The sequence below is a fragment of the Cydia fagiglandana genome, chromosome 1, assembly GCF_963556715.1.
Source record: "Cydia fagiglandana chromosome 1, ilCydFagi1.1, whole genome shotgun sequence".
Taxonomy (NCBI): Eukaryota; Metazoa; Arthropoda; class Insecta; order Lepidoptera; family Tortricidae; genus Cydia; species Cydia fagiglandana.
This window is the reverse complement of record NC_085932.1, coordinates 21,157,398-21,182,253: the sequence shown is the minus strand read 5'-3', so window position 1 is coordinate 21,182,253 and position 24,856 is coordinate 21,157,398. Positions and strand designations below refer to the sequence as shown.

The 24,856-nt window shown below is 36.3% G+C and overlaps 1 protein-coding gene across 1 annotated transcript; it reads left to right on the top strand.

Annotated features, from left to right (window-relative positions):
• Window positions 1-429: 429 nt before the first annotated feature.
• On the top strand, window positions 430-18,754 carry LOC134667493 (putative glutathione-specific gamma-glutamylcyclotransferase 2). Its single transcript, XM_063524921.1, has 3 exons — window positions 430-943; window positions 9,773-9,808; window positions 18,061-18,754. Exons 1-3 carry the CDS (start codon window positions 704-706, stop codon window positions 18,589-18,591), a joined length of 807 nt encoding a protein of 268 aa, XP_063380991.1. The 5' UTR covers window positions 430-703; the 3' UTR covers window positions 18,592-18,754.
• Window positions 18,755-24,856: the final 6,102 nt, after the last annotated feature.

The following is a 24,856-nucleotide window of genomic DNA, read 5'->3' as shown; positions in this document are numbered from 1 at the left end:
TCTCGGAGTAATTAACAAATGGAGACGCCATGTCTAAAATTTTCGGTACAAAATAGTCTGCCGTTTTTTGCGGGGGAGGGGCACATCAAATGTATAGGTACGTCATGTCAGATAAACGTCAGTCCATACATATGGTTGACCATTGGCCGCCTATTTTCGACAGAGGGGAACGCCTGTTAATGGCGGCTCCATTGTTAATTACTCCGAGTGAAAAATCTAATGAAATATACTGCATATGTTTTTTTCAAATACTTTTTTACCTTTTAATTAATACTACTTTAGTAATTAGAATAGTTTGTTCAAGAAATAATAGAATAATCGCTGAAAACCATTAATTATTCCATTCTTTTTTACATCAGCGTAAACCGAAACGTAATGTAATGTTGCCATGCCTAAAAAAACTGCTCTTTATTCGTGTTCCATAAAAAACCAAATGTCAGTTTGCAATCGAACGTCGCTATGGAAAGGCTTAGATCAAATTTATACTCCTAGTGCTAGTTTATTATTATTGTAACAACGTACCCAAACTACCAACGATGAGACACAAGTAGAATAAAAACGTGACATTATATCTGTGATAAATCCCTTCAAAGACAGCTTAGAATATTATACTTTCTCCACTTAATTTGAAGTCACACGTAGTCGCGAATTTCGCAAGTTGTTTTTGCGCTAGTATACTTTCGGCATAAGGGAATAGTTAACGATGGAGAACAGCAATGAAGCTAGTACGAGCAAATGCGAAAGTACTTCCAGGAATCTACTGGATCAGCCACAGTGTTTGGAGGTCATAAAGCCGAGAAAAGAACCCTTTTGGGTTTTTGGCTACGGGTCGTTGTGCTGGAATCCAGGATTTGAATATAAGCAGAGTATTACTGGTTACGTGAAGGGATTTTCCAGAAGGTTTTGGCAAGGGAACACCACGCATCGCGGGACTGACCTTAAGGTATGTACTTTATGTATTGTATGAGCATTCTATTAGTTAATTTTAATTAAATACCCGGAAAAAAGCGATCGTTGTCACGCACCTTTTATTCGTAAAAAATTCTCTTTACGTCTCTAATTGTGTTAATATTGTTACAATGTTTTTTTTTGTGTGACATGACAATGAGTGCCATCAAGGAAAATAATTGGAATTACAGTATATGATTATTATATTTAAAATTTGAGCTTATCAGAAAAGAAAGAGCTTAGTAAGTGATCTACACCCATTCTTACTCTCCTAACAATTAAGTTGGTCATGAAACACCTGGACCGCCTAGCTAGTTATTTACTATACATAATTAGAGCACCATGATGATAATGTTTAATAATAAAAATTAAACTCTTCGAGCAACACCGGCTTCCGACACGTCGGAAGGGAGGGGCCCAAGCGATATCTCACCGTACAAATCATTCTGCCATTTTTCGCGGGGGGAAGGTGCACACAGTCGCACTTCTCACACACTTACATACAAAATCCAATCAAAGGCCCTACCGCGAACCACGTTCGACGTGTTGCCTCTCTATGGCACTTGTAAATTCATACGTAAGTGTGACAGGGAGGCAACACGTCGAACGTGGTTTGCGGTAGGCCCTCTGTAATGACGACACAAATACATAGAAAATGACACACTTCAAAGACAAATCTTGCAAACCTCGATCTCTTTTTGTGTACGGACGAGTGACTAGTGTCTCAACACGCACACTAACACATTTTCTATGAAGTATGTCATTGTATTCTGAGAGATGAGAAGTCGTATTTGTCGCTCTACCGATCCGCAATTTGTACTGAGCGAGTAAAATCGATAAATCCAACAATTACTTGAGACTAAAATATAATAATTGTATTTAAATGTAATTAAACGTATGATATGTAAAAAAAAATATTACATGTGAAATGTAACACTTTCTTTTTGTAAATTTGATGTCCCCGACCTCTTTTTATAACAAAAAACCGAGCAAACAGGCATTTTTGTGCAGCAGTGTTCACGCGCGCGTCTGGACTCAGTCTAGTGAAAAATCCAAGTGCAACTAGTTTTATTACCCGCGCTAGATTTTATTGACGCGCTAATCTTGTACCTCGGCAGAGGGGAAATAGTGCGAATGCCGCCTCCCTTCCGTGTTGCTCGAAGATTAAACTATATAAATGTACAATGTACATATATATACACGGTGTAACATGAGGAAACCGAATAATTTTAACCACGCATTTCTGAGGTCAAAAGAAGTAAAAAATGTAAATATGAGTTTAGGTCAATATCGCAAAAAAAATTTTTTTTTTGTTTTGTTTTTTTTCAATTTTTTAATGTATTTGTACATAAAAAATTAATGTTATTGGTAAACTTATCACTTAAAATTTGTTAAAATTATTCAGTTTACTCATGTTACACCGTGTATATGATCAAAATAAAACAAAATGCCATAGTTCGATGTTAAGTGTATTTATCATTATGTGTGTATTCCCAATTGATTTAAGTGTTATGGGTTATGGTGTAGACTAGAGATTAATGGGTCACAGATATTGATAACATGTTTACTTTGCCAGTTTGATGTAATTAGAAATAAATAAATCATCTGAAATGATGCAAAAGCATCTGACATCCTGGAATTCTTTACCAAATACATATTGTTGTTCTAAAGTATCTGTTACATTTAATTGTTAGACATACAGGGGCTCATATATTTTTGTAAGGCTATTAGAAAAAGGTAGATACTTTTGATGCATAATCTGATCCATTACTTTTGATGCCGTCTGTACATACATGGATTTGCGGTTTGGAATTTGCATTTTCATACCTAAAGAAAAAAAGGCAGTGCCTTAAAAAATAGGTTTATATATGCAGAAGTTTCTTAATTATTGAAATTTTTCATGAGGTACCAACTTGATCTATAGATTGTGTAGGTTTTTATAATGCATTTTTTGGGATATTTAAAAACCAAGACATCTTTATTGGTAAAACTACCTGTGCTTTCTACAGGTGGTCTAGGCAGGGGTATATTTTCAATCATATATGTATAATTACCACACATAATCATATTGTTTTTTAACCTGAATAAAAAAACGTTTTTCAAACTGCTCCTCATTCTGTCACTACTCACTACAATACTAGTCACCCATTTGATTGTGGTGAAAATGTCATTTTAGTTATGAATGAACCTTCCATTCTAACAAGTTAAAATGTGAATAAGGTACCTACATGGTTGTGTAAAAATTTCTTCTGTAACAATACTAAATGTTTTGTCTTACCATAATTTTAGTTTAATTGAACATTATACCAGTAGGAGAAAACAAACTTAAAATTATAATATTTGCTCAAAACATAGATACAGGTTTCAAGTGCTTCTGACCTCGCAAAATTTGTCACAATAAAATTGTCATTCAATCATTTTAATGAAAACAAGGTGTTGGTATAGGTAAGTACATGTATTATGTAAATAGCCGGGTCCACACGGAGCGAGCATACGCGCGAGGCAATTTCCTCGCGCACTAAACGGCCAGTGTAGACGCGTCTCGCGCGCGCCGCCTCAACCGAGGCTTAAACATAAACAAACAACAATAATGCATAAACAGCACAACAAAGAGGTATATAAGTAATATTTTCTCAAAAATGGACGTCAAAGTCGACTTTGCCGTTTAAAAAATAGGTCGCGAAGCGCGGAGTTTATGGTCAGTCAAAAATTAAAAAGTTAAAAACATTGCAGTTTCGATTTTAGGACTGCAATGTTGCATACAAATTCCATTATTTGTCGAGTTCCAAACTTTTTAAAAGTTGAAATGGCCATATCAAATGAAGGCACAGGCCCATTAAACAGCCAAACAGATGATTAGTACCGCGACTGTTTAGCTGTCTCAAATAGGTTGGCGTATTTTCGGCAGAAAAATACACTTCTATTTTTTTATTAAAAAAAATAAAAAGTCGGCAAGGGCTTTGTTCTGTGAAAATATATACGTAAGAATGTTGCTTTTGTAAAATATTTCTATGATATTTATATTTCTTGCACCATTTTTGAGAAAAGCACTATATATGACTCGGCTAGAAGTCTACTTGCTGGCTTCGGATTCAATTAAACGGACTCCCAAGGTCGTCCGTTTAAAACGAATCCTCAGCCTGCAAGTAGCTACTTCCGAGCCTCGACAATAATGTACTATATAATAATTACACAAATAAAATAAAAACGATGATGCACCCAATGTAACCACAACCAGGTGTGAGAATAAAGCCCTTAGATCGCTTAACAACAGAAACCCGCAAGTAGATTGATTGTTACGTTGACACTATAAAACATATAGAAAGCTATATAGCACCTAACGGTGTTAAACAAGTAATCCGTTAACAAAGCACTTACTGGAATTGGATCAACTGAGCGTGTAATGGAAAATTGGTCGCTTCGGGCCCGCCGAGCGAAAATATTCGCCACAAGTATAGTATATAGGGGCGTACCTAGATGAAATCACACGCTACGACGAGCCCAAAAGGTTATACCATAAGTTATACTTATCTTTTTATTCAGGCGAGGTACGTACGAGGGTTGCACTGAAAATGTCGGGAATAGAGAAATCTGTCGCATCTAGACAGTCAATCTTTATTTTAATGCATACTTAAACTCAAACTGACCACGCATATAAATTTTCTTTTGAAAGTAATCATTCTGTAATGCACACGGCTCATAATCCCAAAGTCCTTTTTGTATGGCGATTTTGGGGCCTTAGTGGTTTTGTATGAAATTCGTGGAGTAGCCAACGGAATTGAAGTTTTTTTTAAATGTATATATATATAAAAGATTTTTTTACTGTTGTCATATGAATATTTAGGAATGTCGAAATCTGCCGATATGCAACTTTTTTGGCAGTCTTTTTAATTAACAGCACAAATGCGATTTTAATTTTTGACGTCGCTTTGGAATGACATGCTTCTTTAAGATCACCCATGGGATAAAATGAAAGTGACTTTCATATTTATTTTTAACTGCAAACGAGCGTACGATGAACTCTAGTTCATAAAAAAATAACAGAAGCCCATTGTAACTTTTATTTATTCGCTGAGGGTATATTGAAAACCGTTTAAAAATATGATCCGAAAAATCACTTGGCCAAAAATTCAAATAATGTTCGACATACAATTTTCAAATTGCCAGTAATTCTTAAATACAAATGACAACCAAATGGAATATACCTTAAAAGTTTTATAAAGAGTTACATTTTTATAAATTATATGCCTCTTTCTATTATGTTATTTCTAAGTGTCCCATTCCCGAATATTTCAGTGCGACCCTCGTAGATACGTATGCTCATTTTCTATCTTCCAAATTTTACGTGATCGTGTGTTACCATTTAGTGATGCCCTTAGTTGGAAGTTCGGACTTGCGATATTTCGCATAAATGCCAAGCAGGCAGTCCGTCGATACAAGATCAATGATGTACCAATAATAAGAGTAGGTAGTCCAGAAATACGCAAGAATATAACTACCCACGAATAGGTAGGTATAATAATTGTAATCAACATAAAATAACATGAAACTTTGTTTGCTCGATGTTTATGGAAATTGTGAGGCACACCGATGATCGATATAATAGGTACTCCTTGCCACTCGAAAGTAGTGTACCTACCCACTTAAATTGTAAGTCAAGTACCTAGAATATACGTATATGTATGATCCGCTCGAACTATATCAGCTCTTTAAAGGCTTGGCCACATACAGAGCGCGACGCAGCGCCGCGTCCTGCCACGCCCCGCTTCTGTCGCGCCCCGCGCCGCGCGGCCCCTTGCGTCCGCGCGGCGCGTGCGCAGCGCTGCGCCGAGCGAACGCGGCGGCCCGCCGCGTCGCGCAAGGTCACATCAGTAGGATCGGACGTTAGGCAGCGAGCGGTGCGCCGCGTTCCCGCGCGGCCGCGCCGCGTTCACGCGCGCCTTGAGGGCGTGTTGAGAGCGTGAGGCCGGCGCGATCGGCGCGCGCCCTGTTTGACCAGGCTTCGCGTCGGCATCACGCGGCGCTGCGTCGCGCTCTGTGTGTGGCCAAGCCTTAAGTCTTTACTGTCATTTCCAAAACACGCCAAAACACGATTTCATCCACGTTTTTTATGAATGATGTAAAACCAAGTGTTAATATGTAATGTAGATACAAATTCAGAAGCTCAAAAAAATTTCAGAAATTCAAAAACTAACCCTTAAAACTAGGAGGTAAGAAAAACACTTGAAAACTAGTAATGTTACTTTGGTTTGTCAATCGCTAATTGTTTATTGAAATTTGTTTTCTGAATGTTGTGGTTTGCAATGTTTTTGCGCAATTGGGTAACTTGACTTGTGGCAAAAGAACATTGCTTAAAACCAAGCAGCTGAACTGCATCTAATTCGTTAAAAATTACTACCACAACCGATTGGCACTGCCTATGCCTAAAAAAATATTTCAAAATATTAAGAATCTTGAGAAAAAGCGGTTAGATTTTGTCGTATGTCTTATTTATAATCCTGTCGTGTAAGTATATATATCTGGATATATCTGCCTATCATTAAATTGGCCTGAAAATTTTACTCGCCCTACATTTTATTTATAGGAATTTTTCGTCACTTGCAGAAAAACTTTTTACACAGATTTTACTGTTCAATCGATTGATTATTTACCTCCAATAAGCCTAATGAACCGATTATGTATTTATTATATACCTATGTATTATACTTCCTGTATGACTGTACCTACTTCTGTAAGACTGCAGAGCTTTGTTTCATTCATAATGTTATTGGCATAATGCTGTTGGCACCAGTTCAAGACTTGCACTTTCTTACGGGACGAATGCGATGCATTATATTTTTACACACTTGAGGACAAATACGTGTTACGGCCGACGTCACAAAACCCGCGACCTTAACTTAAAATTATCATTAAAATGAGGTCAGGCTTGTGTTCTTACTTTCTTACTAATTCACTGTCAACACCTTTTACGCCTTTGTCATAAGCTTGAGGGTATTGCCGGTTATTGTGGGTATTTTTGGCGAGCTGTCATAGATTGATTGCGTATTTTGGCAGTCCCTCTCCAAACCCCTCATCTCACAGTTATGTATGCCAAATACAATACTTTGTTGGTTTTATTTTAATATTAAACCAGGGTGTCCGAATTCAACCAGCCTAATCGACCACTTAGACTCCGGATAAAATTATCTGATGTTGCCAGTTACAAAAGCTCAATTACTGCGCTATCCTGATTGTATGTCGAAACCAAAGACACGTCAGTAGTTTCGAAACCGGATTTTACAGAAGGCAAGCTTTTTTCCAAGAATCATGGCCTCCAATAATGCAATTTTAGTTTGTTATTGTAAAAATGCTCAATTCTTACGCACACTGGGAAATTTTCGCAATTATTTTGTGATTTAAAATATCTACTTAATGGAATTTTAGTCTGAATATTTTATACTATTGTAGTAGTGAACAAATGTTTGACAAATGCACTAAACATTTGGTATTAGATAAGGTATTTTTATACAAAGTGACATGATTTAATTTATCTTTATTATAGTTAAGAACTGGTCTCATGCTTCGGTATCTTTTATTCTAATGTAACGACGAACTTTTGTAGTCATAATAAAAACAATCCAAACTCGTGCCACAATCTAGGTATATTGTCTATCCAAAACAGGTGGCGGCAATGAATCATTAAATACGCACAGGTTGACCTAATTTAAACAATAAACTAATTTAAATTCGTAGTTCTAATTGAAGTATTTGGCGTTGATAACTGGTTTTAGTTTTATTTTATTATACGAGGACAAGATAACATTCTCATTACATGTAGCATGTAGGTGGTAAGCCAGGTGTTGAAGCATCGTTTAACCACGTATTATACATACAAGTATTAAAAATACGATAGTTAATAGGTATAATATTAAAAAGAAAGGAGGATTTATGGTATGCACAGCTTGATGGTATGTACCAAGTAGGTACCTAGCATAACAGTACCGAAGTAACGTAGATTATGTAGACCAGTGCCCTGTTTAGGGGTTGTGCACAAATCACGCGAGTTGTTTTCGGCTACTTTTTGACCCCCCCTCCCCCTTGGTGGTATTTGGTGAGGTTTTCGGCTACCCCCTCCCCCCACACAACCTCACGTGTATTTTTTTGAATTTTTTTTCATTTGAGCTAATTTTAAGATAAATAGTATTGTACATAGAAAATCTTGTTTATTTTTCTATTTTAGTTAAATAGACTCGCTATTTTGAAGTGCAGAGTGAAGATTTATGTTTAACGAAACCGAGAAAAGGTATCTGCTCACGTGGTAGGCTTTTTTTTCTTAGTTTCGTTCACTGTAGAAAAATACACGTGAGGTTTCCTTATACCCCCCTCCCCCGACGTGATCTATCGTGATTTTTTCGTGATCCCCTCCCCCTATCGAACCTCGCGTGATTTGTGCACAAGCAATATCAAAAGCTTGTAACTTGTATTATCATGCCGCGATCAGAAAGGGATTAGAAATAACAGATTTCCATACACTTACGTCAAAATCAATATGGATTGACAGCTATCTCAATCCCTTTCTAATCGCGATTCAGTAATAATAAAAGCGGATGTCACTTTTTGATAGCTTTTGTTAGAAAGGGTGTTGTATGTTGTATTACAAGTAGCCATAGTTAGTAAATGCACGGCGAACTTGATCTTAGAAATCAGACAGGATATAATGGTATTAAATTTCGGTCCAATATTGTGATTAAATTTCAGTCCAATAGGAAACCGAAGTGTGTGTTTTGACTCACCTTGAAATATTTAATTACAGACAAAAGACACCGTTACTTGTGTTTTAAGCAACACCGCCTCCGCCTCGATTATTTGGGTTCATTGAGCCATAATCATGCGGTAAATGAATGATTAAATTATTTTTGAAACGGTATGTTTGGAAAAGCTTTACAATAGCCATTTAGTATGTTCACAATGGACGTAACAATTTATTTATGGAATCGCCAATATTGGCCGTAGATCACGCTACTACCTCATGATACCGCTGAACCATATTAAAAACTGACAACGGAAATACCGTGAACTAATAAAAAACAGCAGATAACCTCAGTAATGTACAGACGGTGGCGCCCTCGTTAAACGCAGTTTTATTTTTTAACAACACGCGTATTTCTGTAAACATTTGGCAGGTGTTGTATGTGTGCGTCAAATGGAATGGACTAACTAAAATAGGTACGTGTTCTTCAAAATCTTGTTAAAAAACGCGTTTAGTTATAAATTATAAACTTATAAATGTCAAGTCTCATTTTATTAGTGATTTGTGTTTAAATTGTTTGATTAATGTTTCAACATTCTTCAAACTTGTTTGTAATTGACGGTTGCTTTTTGAATAATGTAGGTAATTTGTTCAGGATTTCGTAAACATAGTTTTTTTTGCTTACGCCTTAGTTCACCTTGTAACCCTGTAAACTCCGAGAGGCCACAGCAGCAGCCAGCGATCCAGTCACTATACCTTTCGTATGTGCAAACCCTCAACAATCGCTCACGGACCCCTGGATATTCGTACCTAACTCACTTTGGGAAGCCCTGGTTGTTTTTCTCTTATAGGGATAAGTTCGCCTTTGTACAGTCGATGTCAAAGATATGTTTACATTTCTCGCCTTATTACAAAGGAGTAAGGTGCAAAAGTGTAAACATATCTTTGACGTCGACTGTACATTGTATACTTTTAATTGTATCTTAACCTGTCTTATGTACAATAGTGTTTACATACATACATACAAATTAATCCAAAGCATTTTTTTTCATACATGTTATTTAAAAATAATTGTTTGTTTTCTTTTTGTTGCAGCCCGGTCGCGTTGCTACGCTAATAGAGGACCAGGAAGTGAGTATATTTATATCCAAAATTATCCTCGTCCACACTCAGCGTGTCGATATTTTTAGCATTTCTGGGTCAGGTCTACAGCTGCATAAATCACTGCAAGATTGGAAGCAGCTGGACGCTTCCTGGTTGAATCTTTAGGACTTCTTCATTTCACACTTGGTTAATAATAACTGGTGTCGATCTAGCTCAGATTTGCATAAACTAAGGTTAATTAAACCTAGCAAACTACCAATTTACATAATAAAAACAAAATTAATTAACTAACTAAACAGAAGTAATATGGAGTATTTCCATACTCATGTCTGAGAAGACATTTTACATACATACATATAATCAATATCACGCCTATTTCCCAGAGGGGTAGGACCACGGATTTCCACTTGCCACGATCCTGAGACATACCTCTTTCGCTTCCTTCACTTTCTTAGCATTTCCTCATACACGCTCGCCGGTTTAGGGTGCTCTTGACCTTTACACATTAATTTTTTTTTATTTGAGACATTATACAGCTAACTTTAAGTTAATAATATTATGAATGCTGTTATGTTATTTTGCCCCTGACAACAAATTATCTCTCCACCGGGCTAGGCAACACGAGTTACATGATTTTTATCTGAAAATGGCATGATAAAACACTAACATTATCTAACCTGAATAAAAAGAATAATATAAGCACGCGCTATGTTAATGTTAATGCTATGTCATATCTAAAGAAACATCTAGTTCTGATTCATTTTATATTGTATGTCTACTGTCTAATACATAGTAAATTTCCTATCCACTTGTGTAGACAGTGTAATCATAACTGCTAATATTGGACATTCAAATAATCGATTTTAGGTTTCCGTAATTCCGTATCCGTACCCAAGAATTACTATTACTAAGCCTTCGCTGTTGGTTTTCAGCGTGTTATCAAGCTGTATTTAATTAGCCATACTATAGGTAAAAATCAGAATGTGTATCATCTGATTTCACTACAGCAACAAAATAACTAGAATTAAGTCACGTTAAAAATAACGAGAACCATCATAACACACAAGAAACGATTGATCGTCATATGTTTTTGAACAATCGAGAAAAAACATCCGTAAGCGATCTTATCACCATAACATTGAGAGCGTAAATACAATTCCATCAAAAACATTACATGTAAAAAGGTGCAAGTCTCGCAACGCTTCTACTACAAAAAAGTTTTGAGATGTAATGTGAAAACAAGTCGGTTATTTTATCAGTGCCAGGAGGTGTTAAAACCGTATCAATAAGATATCTTTAATTTGTAATACGTATAATGACTTGGTCATCATCGGTACGTTGTCAATAAACAACGTACCGATTGGTTTATAAATAAATAATAAATACAATTTCATAATTATAAACTGAAATAAATGTCATATACTAAGAAAAAATAAAAACAAATTAAATTATTTTCAGACAATTATTTAGTTTGTTCTAATACTTCTAATAGTACAATTTCAAAATCGCCTTCATGTTTTACCTAGGCATGCTCTGTGACTGTTTGTAGATTTATATAAAGTAGGTTGGTACTTTCTTAACTTTCACAATCTTCTGTTTCAATGATTGCGTCTTTAATTCGCCTATCCGCTACCTACCTGCAATACTTTAGAGGTCATTCATCATTGACGGATGATTTACTTAATACTAATGATTGAGAGACTTGTCTACTTGCCGACTTGTCTTTGACGCTTGCCGCTTCGTTTAAGAATATTAAGATCTAATTCTGTGACCCAATTGTCATTAACTTTAGTCCAATTAGTTCAAGGCTTTTCAAATTGGGAAGAAATCATGATGACTTATAAATTTTATGAAAATATAAATTAAAAAAAGAAACCTTTATATATCAATTTTTATTTATTTTTTAACAGTATAGACCATAAATTCAATTAAATATTCCTTTAATTCAGGTCTGTGGCCCATAAAAAGTTGTTAGTAACAATGCCTTAGTCTATGTTACTATACTATGGATAGACCGACTCCGACTGACTAAAGAGACGGAGGCTGACAATCGTAATGGTGCTGTGAATATTGACGAATGCTTTTCCATACAAAAAAAATGTCGCATGTGATAAATAAATACATATTATATGTCTTTGTCTATTTTTATCACCAGAATGATATGATGGGAAAATTGTCACAGCTATAAGATAAACCGGTCTAGACGATAAAAGGTTAGGTATGTATGTCATAAAAATGCGATTTCATGGTGTTATTCATTTTATCTCTAATGACCTCGTTGAGAATATAGCGGAGTTATGACAAATATAGCGCTATATGATTGTATATATATATATGTGATCTTGATATTAATGAGTAGGTGATCCAAATGGGGCAGTGAATAAATAATTAATTGGGGTATTTCCTTTTGGTCAGATACCTTTGATGGGTCCAATTATGTTCCTCAGCAGTTTTGAAACCCGCAAACACTCGCGACATATAGAGCCATAGGGACACTTCATATTGTCGAAACTTACAAATTTTAAAAGAAAGATTCTACAATAAACGACACCCGTTTTTTTCTAGCTTCAACCGGTCTTTTAGGCAGTTTTTTTTTCTCCAAAATCGATCTCGTGTTTACTGAAATGAAAACTCCTTCTTGACCCTTTTGGATTTATCATTCGATCTGTCACACGAGCGATATTAATGATACTGCGGTTTTGTTGTTACACACCGTATAAACTTAATAACGCAACATTGCAATTGTCATCCGTCCGTTCCAGCTCCCTAAGTTCATTTTGGCCGCCAATCCATTTTGAGAATACATATCCTTTCCTCTAACTAAATGGATCGATGGATGTTAACAATTTAATCATAATACTAAATAAGCAAGACATTAATCATAATCATAATTAGTCTCCGAGTTCTTCATATAAATTCTATAGTGTATGTTAATTACATAAATACAATTTCGGTTTAGTTACACACAATTTATCCTTATTATTATGCAAAGTTATTATTTCGGTGTTATTGAATATAAACAGAAATGTGAAAACTGCGTGACCTTAATTAACTAGGTACATTTTAATTTTTTAAGTCACAAATGCGCTAATTGAGGTTATCTTACCTTGTAAGGAAACATTCGTCTTTTGATAAGTTATTCTTTGCGGCAGTGATGCTAAGTAAACGAAATGTGTTATTTAATTTATTACACAGAATATCAGTGAATGTCCTTCAACGTTACTCATGCATACATTAAATACGATACCGTTTCGTACCATCGATCCTATTGCGTGTGACGGGCATTTCAAGCATGTGCCAACAGTAATCGGATTTACATAGAACTGCGCTTTCTGAATGATGCATCGGTAACACGTGTTGGTTTTGTATTTATAAACTCTTGTTTACAGTAAACAAATACTCCATACGTATAGATAGTAATCCTATAGCCACTTTAACACTGCTGGTGTATGTATCCATTATAATATTCGCGTTATAGAGGAGATAAAGTACCGGTCCCTTTCTATAAAGTGGTGCCAAAAAAGGCGAAAGTCTAAGCATGGTTTGATTGGTTACGCATGGACGAGCCTCTGATAATATCAAAATATCATTCACATCATGTGCCATTTAAAACCTATAATTTTCTCCTTTCATGATCAGGATAGTTATCATTCTCACGGGGGATTTCGTTCTATTTGTTGTAGTCTAGGCTTGTCGGTGACGAGTTAGGTCTAAAGATGAATCGTGTTCCGCATAAAGGAATCTAGTTATTGGCGCTCAAATTGCATCCGGCAATTTTCAATTCATTCAACTCTCCACCCTGTCTCACTGCGCGCCACGTGATATGGTAACATAGGTTTCTAGCGGTCAGGGGACCTACCGCGAAAAGTAAAAACCGTGATTTCGTTATCTGCCTCTCTTTCGCTCTTCCATATTCGTGCCACAGAGAGGCAAATAAAGAAATATCGATTTTCGCGGTAGGCCCTCAGTTCTTCGACCTGCAGATTAGCGAAACCGACGACTCCCATCCATCGTTTTACGAGGACATTTATGTGGGCTGACTGGGCTGGCAAGCTATTATTGATATGTTCAATTGATGAGTCCAAAATCTTATCGGAAGCTTTACTCTTTGTTTTAGTATCTAGCTTTACCCTCGTTTGTAGACAGGTCGACCTGACGTAAAGACGTGCCAATCATATATATATATATATTTTTGCAGTACTTAACTAGTAATTTCTCAATTATCTTCATTCTGAGGTTATGTACTGTATAATTTTACATTGATCCGGTTTCATCCAGCTGCTAACAACCGATAACCTGAGTAAGTGACTGCGTATCAATTCTTCACAATATTTCTTACGTCAATCGATTTATTATTTGTTATGACTTCCTTGAATTCGTTGATGTTACCTACTTGAAATACTCTCTATGTTGTTTTATAAACATCGTTCTGTGGTTATAATAAAGTGTCAATCTATGTTTAAATAAAAATGATTTTATTTATAGGTATGATACATTCCTACCATTCTTTCCTACACCTTTAAAAAATAAATAAAAAAAACATGTGTAACTTTGATTTTACAATTGTTCATATCAATCTTGTACATTAAAATAATTAAACCATGCTCTCCTTATGCCTGAATGATATCAGTATTATGGCATGAATAAGATAAGAGTATGAAACGTACCAAATTATTAAACAAAACGTAATTAATGTAATGAACTATTATGTGATCCCTGGGTCACTTATGTTATTGTTATAAAACAATGGGGGTACATATGGCACAGTAGATATTGTTAACACCATTACTTATTGATTGTTCTGTTCTGAGATAATAACTTCCTCTGGGTATTTGAATGAAATATTAATTAATTACGTAATTAAGTAGGTATTCTTCGATTGTACTGTAACGATATTGTCATTGTTCTCGGTACTGTCAAGTTACATGATACTTAATTTTATTAAGACTTAATCAGAATAAACTAATCAATGTTATTCTGGATTCTTCTTAAGTACTTTCATGAGCAATCTTATATATTAGTACGTTAAGGTACCAGGCTAGCTAGGTAGATTCTCGACATCAATCGATCTATCTCTTGATGTCAAGAATCTTTAGGTATACGGTATTGTCGGTTTTGCTATCAGACATTCTGTCGCGCCGTCTTGAATGTCTGTCTATCAACATGATACAAATTGTTACAAAGTTCTATTTTAGACATTATCGGTATCTATCGTATCGGGGGCGATACTGTCTTTCAAAACCTAACTAATAAATAATGGCACTTGACAATTGCCTGCGGTGCTTTTGTCCTTATTGTCTTTAGTAACTCTCTTTTTACCTATATGTATATAAATAAATAAATAAATATTATAGGACAATTTTTACACAGATCGACATCGATGTATGTCATTGTTTATATTAATATAAATCTTCTGTATCATAGATACGGTATTGTGATTTTCCTAACACTGTTTGTGTTTATCTGATATCGCTAATTCGCCACTTGTGACATTCACGTGGCATTAATGGAAATATTATAAATTAGTCTTATCTTAATAAGCTGAACATGTCAACAGATCGTCAGCTAACATGTGATTAATCCCTTAGAGATTATTCCGTGGCAGATTATGTATTAAAGTTTTTACTTCACATTTGCGAAGCTTCGTTGTCAGGAAAATAAATACACCGGTACAACAAATTGCAATACCTGACCTCCCTATTCTAGACGTACCAATTTTGATAATGAAATACTATCTCTTTCCTGTTTTGCTGTAACATTATCGTTGCATTTTTCTCTCCATTATTGCAGGCGGGCAATCTGGTAATACCAGTACGTCCTCCGCCTTATCACTGTTATCAGAACAAAAGGTTCTGGGTCCTGAACTTTGGTCACGACATATCTACTCGCATCAGACTCAAACGCATGTCGATATTTTGTTACTAAGAGAGAAATCTTCTAGATTTTGTACAAATCTCGTTTATTAATTATCTTTGAAGTTGTTTTATTGTTATAGGACGTCGGACTATTAAATAAAAAAACTTAAATACGAATTAATTTATTCAGAGATTTTGTGATAAATACCTTTACCTTGTTATCATGGTATAGAAATACTCTGAAATATAGCAAAAATGTTTCTACTTAGTAGGTATACCTGTTACTTTCAATTAAAAAGGGCGATTCATCATCATCAGTATTTAAGACCTTATGCTCTTGTCGGTGGAGTAATCGTCACTCTTTGCTGCGCCAGCCTTTTAACTCCCTCGTAGGACACGACAGAAACTCTTTCTTTTATTTGGCTGAGATATGTGAGCCTGGGCCTTCCTCTGCGTCTTTTCCCCTCAATCTTGCTTTCCAGGATGTTTAAAAAGAATTTGTCGTATCAGGTGGCCAACCATTTTGCCCCTTCTGTTAGCTATTTTGTCTAAGAGGCATCTCTTCTCTCCTGCCATGCTCTGAACCTCTTCGTTCGTCTTCCTTTCTGTCCAGCTAATCTAAAAAGGGCGATTATTTATATTTCACAAATTCACGGACATTGTCAAGAGGTGAGTGACACGATCGCTGACCCATGATTTCTCCTGCGCATGCATTTTGCATCATTAATATCATTAGCTATGCATTTATACTTTTCTACACGTGATACTTCTATTTGTTTGTAACGTGACTAACTTATTTAGCTAATACTACTATAGACCACGTGGCAGATTAATCTGATACTTGCAACTAAGTTGCAAAATCCTCGATTGCTATTTAATGTTCAAGTCTTCAAGTATTCGAGTCGAATATCGTGAAATAAGTAAAGCTACGACTAGACAGTCTTTGTGACACTGGTATAGTAACATGGTTAGATTGGTGTGTAATATTTGAATTTACAGTTATATTCCAGGAATAATAACAACTTGTTAAAGAATACATTAAGTCCAAATAATATATATCTTTATAACTATAATTATAATTGGATCAAATTGACAAATTTGGATATATATCTCTGACGCTCGGAACAGGATTCCGAACTTACTAATAATTATACCAAATTGTATAGTTTCTTGAACTTAACATATCTTTATCTACAATTTACTCACCTTGTTTTCTTGTAATGTGCGTACACGCTGTCGTCATCCAAAAAATTGTAAACACTGATATGTATTTCAATGTTTTTAATGCAATGTTTTATATTCAACTACTTATTGACAATTAAGAAGTCAATGTACGAGTTTAAGCTCTCTTTATATTCACATTTTGAATGCTTCGTGTATTACTTACTTCATATCAAACTAATTTATTGTCTTTACAGTCTCGTATTTACATTTGAATAAACACCAGTGTTTTTACAGTTGGTATCATTTCGCGAATATGTACTATTATCACGCGCACGCGCGCAGTGCGAGGCCTAAATTAAGGTCACTCACATTTTACATGATATAAATTGTCATTTTATTTCCGTAGTCATTCACATATCTGTATTAAAGAATTAGGTTAAATCTGCTATTGCGCGCAGAGTTTCCAAATAAAGTTTCCCAATTTAGATGTTCCTACGGCAAAGCAAATTTTTAGATACAAAAATGTGACGTTATCTATGACCTTATTGTCGATGGCGCTCACCCCATTATTAACGATGCTCCGATATAAATACTTTGCTGCGCGACGCTATGCGGCGTAAGTGCCATCGACAATAAGGCCCCTTTTGATAATGCCTCAAATAATAAAAATGTCGTCCCGCAAACTAACATGCTCTAAATACTTTTTACAACAGAGTCGTGTGTAAAACGTATTTTGAGCCTTCCTTGAAAATACTCGTACAGTGGTTTTCTATCAAACATTTGCATTCATCTAATTCTTTAAAGTAAATCGCCCTTCTCCCATCATTGGGACTAGATACACAGCACAGTATAGCCAGTACAGACAAAGACAGTACAGACAAAGACAGTACAGACAGTATTTTCAAACCGGGCAGTATTTTTCCTCACACTGAGGAAGTTAGAGACTATAATGCAAAAAGCGAAGCAATGTTTACAAACAAATTCAGTTTCGATCAAATTACGTAAACAGCCATTTGTCATGGTTAATCAACTTCTATTCAGTTGCACCGATCTGAATGCTCTATCGAGAAAATGTTTCTACGTACCCGTAATTGCCTTGTAACTGCTTAAGTACCTATATCGTAAAAACTAAGTATAAGAATCAATGCCATTAGGTATTTTATTGAATTTCTTACAAAAGTAATAAAGCCTTTCTCGTAAATTTGATATAGGTACGAATGTATAATTTACGATCTAACATGATCTTTTCTTTGATTCCAGGGTATCACCTGGGGCAAAGCATTCCTAGTTGCCGCCGATAACAAGGCTGCCCTGCCCTACCTCAGCACCAGGGAGTGCCAGCTCGGAGGCTACCGGACCTACACCGTCAACTTCCACGCGCGCCCATCCTTCTTTCCCTCAAACTCCACAAGCGAGAAAAAAGACGCAGTTCTATATATTGCAGTCCCGGAAAACCGGCACTGGCTTGGGGCTGCTCCTTTACCAGACATCGCGAAACAAATTCTCGAATGTTCCGGATCTTCCGGCTCCAATACCGAATACCTTTTGAGGCTAGCTGACTTCATGAGGGAAGAGATACCTGAAGCTTTAGACGACCATCTGTTCTCATTAGAGAGGCTCGTCAGAAAGTTTGCTGCCGATATGAAGATTTGCTTAAGAACCTTGATGGGAGGAGACCAGGTTGTGGAAAATGTGGAGGTATCGGAAGAGAAAGAAGCGACGGCGGTTGTCCCCAGCTACCAGTTCGCTTCGAGAATTCCCGAGAAGAAGTTGCGTTGCGTGAACATGTGATGAGTGCGCGATTGTATTGTATGGTAATTAGGTATGTTGCTTTAAGCTCAAACGAGTATGTTATGGAATGAATGAGGCGATAATGCCAAACATATGCGCGACTTTGCTTTGAAAATGTATGACATGTTTGAACGGTGACGAATGATAATACACTCTCTTTTTTTAATAACTCTTCCGTAATTGTATGTGATATTCATCTCTTTTGTAAGGTGTATTATGTTTCCCAGGAAGGTTCCGTGACAGCTAGCAAAACATGCCATTGTTATACAATTACAATAGCCAATTTCATAAATATTTGAACCGTTGACCATCGGTACGATAATGTTAGTAATGTTATGTTCCCAAAATACCGAACGAATACAATCTTGTTAGGTTTAAGTTAGACTACAAATCAACTAAAACTGACCAAAAATATTAAATTGACAAGTATTATGTTATGAATCTAGATTAAGACTAAGATTATTTTGTGATTATTTTATAAAGTGATGCTAATTTGTTTTATGTTCTATAAAGTTATGTTTGTTATTATGTCATTACCATTAAAAAAACTATTTAATTGATGTATAAGATTTACTGTGCTAGAATTTTATAATTTGTGATTTAAGAACAAAATGCTCTTATAAAGGGCTGAATTCGTACGTCGTGTAATTTTTGAACTAGTATTTTGTATGTTCGCAACGTTCACTAGCATAATTTTGATATGAACAATTTGTATGACAATGTAAGGCAACGCCACAATTACAACGACAAAAATAAATTTATGAATTAAATCATGTTCGATTTCATTTCTAACCCAACCCCAACCCCATCCTGCGTTCTATCGCGGACAGGTTCGACTGTCCATACTTGAGGCACTGCTGTGAGAAGCATGTTTCTTGCTGCCCATATTATATTTAATTTGTGTAAGTAGTTAAGTTTGTACTAACATTAGACATAAGAATTTATAATATTGTATACTAACAAATTGTATGAGTCATGTTACTCGAATAAATGAAATTTATTATTATTATTTTGTGTCTCCTTTTGGATTTCACGGGCCTATAAATCCCGGTCTTTTGATAGGCTTGCGTGGGGATATAGATCCAACACGTAGAGGCCCCTTGGAGAGCTTTAATGTCATGTAGAACGCCTGCTGGAACCCGTTCACAGGCGCAACAATAGACACCCATGAACCGGTCGCAGCAGGCATTGGGACTATTGTAGAAAAAGTGAACAGTATTCCGGGCTATGGATTGATGTTTGGGTGGACAATGAGACTGGGCTATTGTAAAAGAGGTCCGGACACCTGCCATAACAATGTTAACACCGTCATCGAGGCAGGCGGTGACTCGCCGCTGACTAGATGGGCCCCTGAAACTGCCGTCGCGAAGACGACCAGGAGCAACATCGGTGTGAGCGGCTCAGGGGTGTCGAGAGGTGTGCGCCGCTTTCTACCCAGTGACTGTTAACAGCCACTGTGCCAACTCGCGTCTTATGCATCTTTCACTTCCACCCCTGGAGCATATACAGTTAGTTGCACAAGTGAACCAATGTTCACTACTTTGACATGTACCTTTACTTTACATAAAAACGATAACTAATTAATTTTATATTTCACTATTTTCTGTTAGTGTACTATATAGAGATGGTCTGCCATTACATAATTACAGATTGAAGCAATGCATTTTCTCTATAAGGTCATATTAGTATTGAATCAATTTTGCTCCGACCTCTTTCGATAGCAGGCCGTTTGATTAATCGGACTTAAAACTAAACTTATATCCGATGTGCATTTATTTTAATGATGTGTCATGATATCATTCACGATTTCTCTTGAATTGATTGACTTCGTTGTTAATTGAAAATAAAACGTTAGCCATGAAACCGTCTACCAAGCCTATCAATGATTTGATTAAAAAAATGATGGAGGAAGGGCTGTCGACTAGGAAAATAGCCAAGAAATTAACCGTAAGCCAGTCGGCTGTGCAGAGAATAAGACAAAAATGTACAAAACCTTTGAAAAAGAACAGTGGGGGGCGAACAAAAAAGTTAAGCCCGCAAGACACGCGTAGAATTGTACATTATATGGTCACTGGCGAAGCAAAATCCACATCGCATGCCGCCTCACTCTTACGAAAACAAACAGGAAAGGTCGTAAGTAAATGGACAGTGATAAGAAGTCTTCAGGGTGCAAAATTCCGAGCAGTGGAGAAGAAAAAGAAACCGCTTATTAGTAAGAAAAATGTAAAAGCTCGACAAGCATTCGTGAAGAAGTACGAAACGTGGACAGAGGAAGACTGGGCGAAGGTAATTTTCTCAGATGAAACTAAAATTAACAGATACTCAACGGACGGCCGTCAATGGAATTGGAAAAGAGAAGGAGAAGGGATGAATGTGCGAGATTTCATACAAACTGTTAAACATGGAGGTGGTAACATCAAAATGTGGGGCTGTATGACTTGTTTTGGACCTGGTTCTATTCGTAAAATTGATGGGATAATGAACAAAGAGATCTATCTTGACATATTAAAGAGGCAGTTAGGGGAAACGCTGGAGAATATGCCGTTCCCAGTCAACGAAATATGGTTTCAACACGATAATGACCCTAAACACACTGCAAAAGTTGTTAAAAAATGGTTGTCTGAACAGGGTTTTCATGTGTTAGAATGGCCAGCTCAAAGTCCCGATTTAAACCCCATCGAAAACCTATGGTCTATGTTAAAAAAAGCGTTAGTGAATAACTACGACTCACCGCCATCGTCATTACACATATTGTGGGCTCGAGTTCAAGAACAATGGGAGTTACTGTCGCCTGCGTACTGTGAAAAAGTAGTAAAGGGCATGGGTAAGCGTTTGGCTGCAGTAAAAAAGGCCAAAGGACTATGGACAAAATATTAATAGTGTAAAATTTCTCATAAATATATGGTGCAATACTGATTCAATGTTTATCTTACTAGGAGGAGCAAAACTGATTCAATGTTAATTTGAGTATAAAAGTTTATTACAGTGATTTCAAACTTAATGATTACACTTAAATGTAAGTTAATAGTGTACAGTTTCTTATAATAAAAGTATTCAAGCGAGACTGTTTATCCCTTTAATTTTTACACGATAAATATATGAGAGTCATTGACATTGGTTCACTTGTGCTACTAACTGTAGCTCTAGCGACTCCTCTCTGGACGGCCAATGAAGGCAAGCCAGAGCTGAGAGTCCTGCGGGTCCCCTTGGGGTCCACTCCGACCGACGAAGACACGCCGGAGACGGAGACCCTGACCGACTCTCGGGAGCACTCGGGTCCGTGGGGTCGTTACTCCCCAACAGCTCGCCACAAGCTGCCCTGCGGGCTTATTATTATTATTATTTCTAATTTTAAAACGTTATGTAAGATTAACGTCCTAAGTCGTAGTGGTTTACGTGCTAATGATCAATAGATGACACCCTGTGGTCACCTCTGTTGACATAAAGTTAATATTATGTAGGTCTTATATACTCACTAACGCTTTGATTTAGGGATATGAAAAGCTCTCTGATGTCGACCTTGCCTAATCCTTATACCTAGGTACACAACCACATCGGATGACCATAACATAGTATAATTCACAGTCCAAACAATCCTACTAAACGAAAGTAGCAAAATCAATACAACCCAACGCTGGATATTTTTTCTACATTTAATACCTACACTTTATATTTTGCGAGAAATGCCATCTGTTGAAAGTAATAGGTACCTACACATTACATTAGGCGAATTGCAATTGCCTAGTATAAAAGCGCCCGTGTAACTGATTTCTACGATTACAACTAGATGGCGTTTGTTGCAAAAAAAAGATATACAAGGTGCGCCTGCGTTTGAAAAATGCAAACGTGACTAGTGGCATGACTGACGGATTGTAAGAACAGCAGGTGCTTCATTAGGAAGTTTATAGGCCCCATGCATGAACTATAGGGGGCAGTATAGGAGCCGTCAGATTTTTGGCGCGAGGCGTAAATGTGTCGTTTATGCTTCCGCTTTAATTTAATCCTGGAGTTACCATGGTTACCAGTACAATTTGACACTGGGTTAACGGTTCAACCGGTTAACCCCGGGTTAGTGGGATGGCGCAAGTGGTGCTTAAAGTTTTAAGTCATAACCGTTAACTTTTCAGGATTTTCGTAATGTATCGATAGTAACTATACCATGTTCCTATCGTGTAAGTACATAGATTTGTACACGATACCTATCTACATGGTATGGTGGTATGGGTACATGATACCTATCTAGGTTAATAGGTTAACACATTCAGTGGCAGCCCGGGCTACGCGCTACGAGCGTAGCCGATAACACGGGAAAAACCGTATGTAGCGAAAAGCGCCTACGAACAGTGAACTCCCCTAGGGAGTCGCTGGCATTAATGAATGTGTTAAGATATCTATGGATAGGTTAAGTTTGTTTTATGGTTATCTTGAAAAGTTACGCGTTTCTGAAAAAAAAAATATGACTAATGAAAATGCGGACAAACAATACTTACATTATGACTTGAAACTTTATGGGAAACAATGGAGACCCAGGCTGAAATCCCTATGAATTTAGTTTTGGTTTAGACTAGGGCAGGTTTAACATAACATGTCGGTTTTCTAGTAGAAGACGGCTTCGTTTTACTCAATATAATTTTTAATTATTAAATACAGTCGCACGTAGACAAGTCTCAATCCGTAATAAGTACGAGTACCTACCTATGTTCCTACCTAACCAGTGTTCAAGCCTTAATTAAGTTTATACATGGTGTGTCTGACCATGGGGCTTTAAATCCAGGGCTTGATTTTACTCGCTAAACTGAGCTACTTTTACTATGGGACCAACCCTAAAATCGTGGAAAATTTTTTGGCTTTTCCATAGAAAACGTCGACACCTGATCAGCCAAAACGTATGAATAAGTAAAAAATTTTTTCGGGATTTCGGGGTTGGTGCCATAATAAAAGTAGCTCAGTTTAGCGAGTAGAATCGAGCCCTGGATTTAAAGCCCCATGGTCAGACACAGCCTGTATTATTATGATTCCCTACTATTATAGTTATTACTATGACTTATATTATATACGTATTAATTTACTAAAATTATATACTAATTAAATTTTAGTCGTTGTAATTAATAGATTAGATTCGCTGTAAATCTATTATCGAATTTTAATTACTATTCAAAGTAACACGTGTAGCATTCATACGTGAAATTGACTTATTATGATGACTAATTGATTTAACGCTTAGTTAGGAACAAATGTAAAGTATGTATTTTTAATACATGCTTATATTTCCGACTTTACCTTTAGAAACCATCAACTACTTACTTAAGAAGATTCTGATGAGCGCAACCACGATGTCATTGCGGTTTTTTGTTGCTGAGTAGGTAAGGTACCTACTTTCTGACTTCATCATTGGAACTCCTCCATGTTACCTATTGATGCATTGCCACGGTGAAAGCGTGTAAAAAATATCAAAAAAAATGACGATTATTCATAACATCTGTCTGTGATTGTCGGGAATGTCGGGTGACCAGGTAATGGATAAAAGTAGGATATTCTGAAGTATCTACCTAATAGTTATTATAAACATAAAAGTGTAGCAAAGTCGTCTTAAAGCGAGTCAACCCTACCATTTCGAATATCTTAATTTTTTGTCTGATCATGATAAATACCTAGTCAAAATTGTATAAATTGGCCGCCATCTTAAATTTGTTCATTTTCTTTCAATCATGATGGAAATGGAAATGTAGGATGATCGAAACAAGAAGAAGGCTCTGAAAGAAACTTGATATATAACAAAGAATATAATACAGGATGATCGAAACAAGAAGAAGGCTCTGAAAGAAACTTGATATATAACAAAGAATATAATACAGGATGATCGAAACAAGAAGAAGGCTCTGAAAGAAACTTGATATATAACAAAGAATATAATACTCAATATAATAACTATCTGCCAACCGGCAAGTTGCCAACCTACCTATAGTTCGTTTCTTTTAGCATTAGAAAGAACTTGCAAGAAGGTAAGCGATCTTGACATGTCTTCTCAATCAAAAACTATTACTTATGAAAGCAGAAGAATATAAATGATCGTATTAGATTAATAATTGTTACATATTTGCCGTAACTTATTTTTAAAATGTGTTTTTCAATTAAAAGACACATCAAGATTGTTTACCTTATTTCTAATGCTAAAAAAACGAACTATACCTACGTAGCTCGATCTTGCCTTGCCATGCTACTGACGAAGACTGCATTCGTACGTTACTGCAAACCCAAATCTCTA